This window comes from Onychomys torridus, chromosome 7 (genome assembly GCF_903995425.1).
Source record: "Onychomys torridus chromosome 7, mOncTor1.1, whole genome shotgun sequence".
In the NCBI taxonomy this organism is placed as follows: domain Eukaryota; kingdom Metazoa; phylum Chordata; class Mammalia; order Rodentia; family Cricetidae; genus Onychomys; species Onychomys torridus.
The window spans coordinates 15906490-15913325 of NC_050449.1; the positions used below are offsets into that span (position 1 = coordinate 15906490).

Sequence of the window (6836 nt, forward strand, 5' to 3'; positions counted from 1 at the left end):
AATAGCCCTCGGATGTCTGTACACATGCTGAGGAGCACAGCTGCATTCATACATACACATACACACAATAAAGAGAACTAGCCAGGTGTAAGAACACCTGTCACAGTAATCACAAGGTTGGAGTAGGAAAACTAAGTTCAAGATCAGCCTGGGGTATATAATGAGACCTGTCTTACACACACACACACACACACGCACACGCACACGCACACGCACACGCACACGCACACGCACGCACGCAAATAATCAAGCCTCCCCTACCACACCCCCTGCCAGACTTGCAACAGCAATAAACTAAACTGTCAGTTCCCCAGAGAGAGGACACATTCCTGCCACAGTGTTTCTAGAAAAGGGCCACAGTCTAGAAATATCTTGGTTTCTATCCCATACTGCTCTCATTTCTGACCTTCAGAATAGAACAAGAAATTTAGTGTTTGGCCCAAGGTGTGGTTCAGAGGCACAGCACTTGCCTAGCACAGATCCACAGCCAGCAATAAAGATACAGAAAGAAAATGAATAGACGGTCATCTCAACACCAGAGAAAAAGATCTAAAACTAAATCAGTCTTGGCAGCTCATACTAGGAATCCCAACAGCTCTCAGAAGGCTGAGCAGGACAGAATTCAAAGACAGCCTGGGCTACAAAGACCCAGTTTCAAAACAGAAGGGTGACTGGAGACCTGGCACTCAAAAGTCTAGGCAAATCGCAGAACAAGAAGCCTAGATCATTCCACAAGTTTGAAATAAAAAGCCAACACTGCTGACTGCAGAGTGCTTGAACAGATTAGCTCCCTGGGCCCAGGGTGAAGGCCTCCAGGCTGCTGTTCTAACCCACTCCCACCATGAGCTCAGCTGACCTATAAAACTCCTAGGAGCAGTTAGGCCCAGCCCATCTTTCAGATGGCGTGTTGAATGGTAAAATATCTGCCCTGGGTTTTATGCCCAGCGCCCTCCAAAAACAGATGAGGGGCCCCTGGAGAGATGGCTTGGTGGTTAATAGCATGTGCTGCTCTTATAGAGGACTTAAGTTCCCCACCTGGGTCAGGTGGCTTACAACACCCCTTCCCTAACTCAAGTTCCCAGAGAGCTGACACCTTGTGGTCTCTATGGGCACCTGCAATGCACATGACACACATACACATGAGTAAAGATAAATCTTTAAAAGGGACATGGACAGATCACTGAGATCAAGAAGACAACCACACAGCTGTAAGGGACAGCACCAAGGCTTAACAAGACACCTGCCAATCAAGTGACAGTGCTCTAGACCTGGGTGAGAGAGCCCCTCCAGCACAGAGCTGACAGACATACAGGCCTGGGTTCAACTTCAACACAGCAAAAGTGAGTTAAAATTTAAAGTCACAGAACTCACTTTTCCTACTGAGTGAAGCCAGGCTGTGTTATCTTACAGAAGAGAAAGTCAATGAGGAGAACGCTTGCCTCGCACAGCTGAGGCTCTCAGGTCCAACCCAACACCACATAAACCTGCACACATGGAAGTGGAGGCAGGAGGATCAGGAATCCACGTCATCTTCAGCTGCACAGGGCTGCTGGGGCTAGCCTGGGCTACCCAACTGTCTGAGACAGAGGACAGGCCCAGTAAAGTGACTGTCAAGCACAAGGACCTGAGTTTGGATCCCAATACTCACAGAAAGACAAACAGAAAGAGGAAGGACGGACCTCTGGGCTTGCTGGCCAGCCAGACTAGCTCAATCAGCGAGTTCCAAGGTTATGAGCAATCGGTCTCAAAGAAAAGGTTATTAATCCCTGTACTCCAGACACTGTAGGAGGGTTGCTAAGGTCCAGGCAGGCCTAGCTTACATATCAAGTTCCAGAATAGCCAGGGTTACATAGTGAAACCTTGTCTCAAAATAAGGTTGAAAGTAAAAATCCAGCCCCAGGGATCTACTGCCCTTTTCTGGCTTCCTTGGGTACTAGGCACACATGGTGCAGATAAACTCACAGGCAAAACACCTACACTTACACACACACACACACACACACACACACACACACACACACACACACCCCATAAGGTAGAAGGCAAGAAACAACTTCCAATTCCAAAAAGTTCAAATGTAGTAAGATTGGCATGGTGGTACACACCTTTTAATCCCAGTATTTGGGAGGCAAAAGCAGGTGGGTATGAGGGCAGATTGGTCTACAAAGAGTTCAGGCTAGCCAAGGCTACACAGACCTGTCTCAAAAGCAAACAAAGTTCAGGTCAGATGAGATGGCTCATAGTAAAAGCACTTGCTGCCAAGTCTGACTTCGTGAGTTGGTGCCGTTCTGACTTCCAACTCCAGGACCCCCAAGAACTGACCTCCACATGTACATCGTGGTAAGCGTGTGCACACAGACACAGCAAATAAGTGATAACGGACTTGGTGAGATGGATCGGTAGGTGGAGGCACTTGTCACACAGGCCTAGCAAACTTAGTTTGATCCCAATTCAACATAAAGGCAGATGACAGTGTAAATGAGTCTAACTGCCACACTCAGGCTGTAGTACACGTGCACATACAATTAAAAAGTAAAGTTGTCCTTACACCCACCCGTACCTTGTGGGACGTGCACATCAAACACACACCGTTCACACACAAGTTTAAAAAAAGAAAAAAAGAGCAAGACAGGCATGTAACACACACCTATCAATACAGCACTTAGGAGGAGGAAGAATTCTAAGTTCAAGCCCAGTTGGAGTAACTCTGCCTTGAAATAATTTAAAAAGCTAAAAGCAATTAGAAACCTGAGTCAACAAGGAGGTCTCAGCTATGGAAAAGATGCCATCTTGTTCAGGGAAAGAAATACTTCATCCCGAAAGGTATGAATCTTTGAAACAAGGCTTTGGTTGAATGTGACCCTCCTGCTTATGCCTTCTAAGGGTTTGGGTCATAGGCCATGTGCCACCACATCTAAAAAAACATGATTTTTCAAAGACGTGGGGTTTAGTATATTGCAAAGAAAGTCAGTCTGGGGCTGGCAAGGTAGTTCAGCAGATAGGGGTATGCTACCAAGCCTGATGACCTACACTCCATACCCAGAACCAGAAAGACCAGCTCCTGCAGAATGCCCTCTGCCCTCCACACAGAAGCTGTAGCATGTACCCACATACATACATACATACTAAATAGAAGAAAATACTTTATATGTCTAGCAGAACTATGCAAACTTCAACTGCCATTTAAATACAGGATAGCAGCATGGACAGAAGCCCCTGCAAGGCCTAATTCAGCTCCCGGCATCCCACCAGATGTAGGTACCTCTTCATACATTATATTTTGCTACTAAGTTTTCCTAAATCAAGAAAAATTAAACCAGATGTGGTGTCACAGACCTGTAACCCCAGCACTTGGAAAGAGAATCAAGGCTAGCCTGAGCTATACAACCAGAAGCTAGCCTACTTGGGCTAAAGGAATCCCTTTCCGGAAAACAAAAACAAAACCCACAAGTGAAGAGGGAGCAAACAGAAATGAAGGACAAGGAGGAGGTCATCTCACTGTCTAACCTTGGAGAGCCACCAAGTGCTCCGGCTGTGTATTGTGGTAGAAAGGGTCAGTTATAAAAGAAAAATTTGTTGAGGGGTGGGTGTCACAAAAGCTGCCAATATTGCCAGGTGGTGGCGGCGGCACACGTCTTTAATCCCAGCACTCAGAAGGCAGAGGCAGGTGGATCTCTGTGAGTTCGAGGCCAGCCTGGTCTACAGAGTGATTTCCAGGACAGCCAGGGTTACACAGAGAAACCCAGTCTCAATTTTTTTTTTTTAAATCTGCCAATTTTTCTGTCTATATAGTCAAAAACAGGCATTCAAAACTTAAACCATCATGGTGGCACATGCCAGTAATCCCAACACTGAGACAGTGGCAGGAAGGTAAGAGAGTTCCAGGCCAACCTAGGAATAAACCAATAAACCTGTCACCCCCTCACCCCCCTCATCCCCCAATCCTGCCCAAAAAGAAAGTGCAAAAGGGCTGAGGGTGCTTGACAGGAAGGGGAATTTCAGCCATACTCTTTTCTCCCACTTCATCCTCCAAAGCTCAACTAGAAATTGGCCTGGCATCACTGCAGTACACAAACCCATGGAAATAGACTGCACAGGTAGATTCATAGATCGGGTTGGAATACGTCCAGAGCTTGTTAGGGCACCTATGACTAATGCACACCACCACATGGGACAAGTTTTCAGGAATTAACTGACTGATGATGGCCTTCTGGAACAGGAAGTGGGATTGTGTTCCCGCCAATCCCCGTGCACAGAAGGTAGTAGCGCAAGGCCCATTACCCAGGTCCCTCACTTCCAGTGACACACAGTGGACCGTTGAAGGGGGCCTGGGAGGGGTGGGGGGTATTCACAAGGACTGAAATGGGAGGTGTTTACCTGCCATCCCTCACTCCTCAAAACATGCACACTGGACAATGTAAAAAGCTTCCTCAACGGTGCCAGGATGGAAGGAATTGGTTCACAGGGATTACAATCGTGGGGCTGGGGCTGAGACAGCTCATTACCATCCATCTCTCCCTCCCCACGACACACATTTTGGACGGGGTCGAACGTTTCCTTGATTGCTCTGGGATCTCAGGGCCTGGTTTATGTCACTGGAAAGGGGGAGGGCCTATTCTGCACCATCTCTCCCCAGGCAGTCTTTCTGATGGCTCCAGGATGGCAGGAGCTCCTTTACTTTAGGATAAACGCAAAACAAAAACCCACGAGGGCTGCAAGCTGCCCAGGCCCGGCGCTGCACCCTGATGCAGAGGAAGCCCTCCTGCACCAGGGCCTGGGGAGGATCCTGCAGAACGACCCTGGGGTGGGCACGGTGGGACCTACAGGGCACCGGAAGTGGAGGCCAGAGCTGGGTGGGGGCTGAGGGGTGTCCGCAGGCCGCGGGGGAGGGGGCATTTCCTGCATCCTCAGGAGCCTGGCTCGCCCAAGAGGAGCGCCCGAGGCGCCCCCAGGCTTGCCCTATTTCAGGAGGCCAGCAGACAAGCTCGCCTTTCTCCCTCAAGTTCCCAGTCGGGGGACTGGCCGGCGAACCGGCCCCCACCCATTTTGGCGCCAACAGTCTTGGGAACGCGCGACCGGAAGCACGGCCCGCGCCAAGCACTGCCCGCGCATGCGCGCCCCGGCTGTCAGCGGCCGCAGGGCCACCCACAGCCGAGATGCCTCCACGAACGGCTCGGCATCGGGCTAGCCCCCCACCCGCACCCCGCGTGGCACCTACCGCCTGCGGACATGGTCGGGCAGCGAGCCTGCCGGGGAGGCGAGCGCAAGCACTCGGGCCGGGGCTGTTCGCGCTGGCATCTCGCAGGTTGCAGCGGACAGGACAGCTCGGAACGAGACCCCGGCTTTTTCGCGCGCGCGGAAACCAACTGGGAGGGGGCGGCGCAAGCGGAAGCAGCGTGTACCACGGCTGAGGGGGTGGGGAAAGCCGCGTCCGAGGAGCGCATGCGCAGGGCAGGCGCCCCCACACCTCCCGGCTGCAGTGGGCTCGTCCGCGCTGGGGCTGGCGCCGCTAACCTCGCCTTGCTAACCTCGCCTTGCTAACCTCGCCTTGCTAACCTCGCCTTGCTAACCTCGCCTTGCTAACCTCGCCTTGCTAACCTCGCCTTTTCCTGCAGAGCAGGCTCAGCTCCTGAGAGCCGGTGGAGGACCCTGGGTTGGTTACCAGCGCCCGCATCCAACCGCTCAAAGCCCCTGTAACTCCACTTCCAAGGGATTCTACGCCCTCTTCTGGTTTCTGTGGGCACTGCACTCACAGGCGCACACACACACACACACACACACACACACACACACACACAATTTTTAAAAACCTTTTAAAAAGAAAAAAAAAATCTATGAGCTCTTAAAAGGCCTCACATCTAATCCAGTGTTCACCCCGTGCCCTCCAAAGTGACCTTGAGTACACCATCTGGACTCCTCCTGTGTTCTCACCTGACAACCAGGGCTGAGAGCACCTCCTTGACAATGTAGTTCACAAGAGACTTTTAAGCCAATATACCAAGGATGTAGCATAGTGGAGAGACCAGGAACCACGTCCATAACCTATGTTGAATAAAATCAGTAACAGAACACAGGGAAATGATAGTCTCTTCTACTGACCTTCCACACGCTGTGAAAGGATTCAGAATATACAGCTCAGCAATAGAATGCTTACCTAGCACACTCCAGAGCCCTGAGATCCATCCCTGGCACCAGATGAATAAATGAAGAGAATGAATATGAGGAGCAGGAAAATGGCTGAGAGAACTGACCCTTCTAAGTTGTATGTAACTGATCCTTATCAGTCCTCCTCTGACCATAGTGTACTTTGACACCACACACCCACACATAGGTACATAAAAATAAATATAAAATTCTGTAAAATTTTTTTTTCTGTAAAAATTTTTAACCAAAGGTTTTGTTTGTTTTTTGTTGTTGTTGTTTTGGGGTTTTTGTTTTGTTTGTGTGTGTGTGTATGTTTTGTTTTGTTTTTTTCTTTTATTTATTTTTTTTTTCTATTATCAGTTTGATACAGTACAAATTCTTATCCTAATAGTGAATATTTCACTGAAGCTTACCCAGTGATTGGGTAAAACCAAAACTTATTATAAGCCACCATCATCCTAGGGTCCCCCTGCTATTTAGGCTCCCTGGATCTGTGGATTGCAGTCTGATTGTTCTTTGCTTTATATCTAGTATCCACTTATGAGTGAGTACATACCATGTTTGTCCTTCTGAGTCTGGTTACCTCACTCAGGATGATTTTTTCTACTTCCATCCATTTGCCTGCAAACCTCATGATGTCATTGTTTTTCTCTGCTGAGTAGTACTCCATTGTGTATATGTGCCATATTTTC

The 6836-nt window shown here is 49.2% G+C and overlaps 1 protein-coding gene across 1 annotated transcript in view; it reads right to left on the minus strand.

Moving 5' to 3' along the window:
- Dnmt1 (DNA methyltransferase 1) overlaps positions 1-5397 on the minus strand; it is a 49384-nt gene extending 43987 nt beyond the window's left edge. The window contains exon 1 of the mRNA XM_036192551.1: positions 5219-5397. Within this exon, the coding sequence (XP_036048444.1) occupies positions 5219-5298 (80 nt within the window). The 5' untranslated portion in view covers positions 5299-5397. The remainder of the gene's footprint in view (positions 1-5218) is intronic.
- Between the last annotated feature and the right edge of the window lie 1439 nt (positions 5398-6836).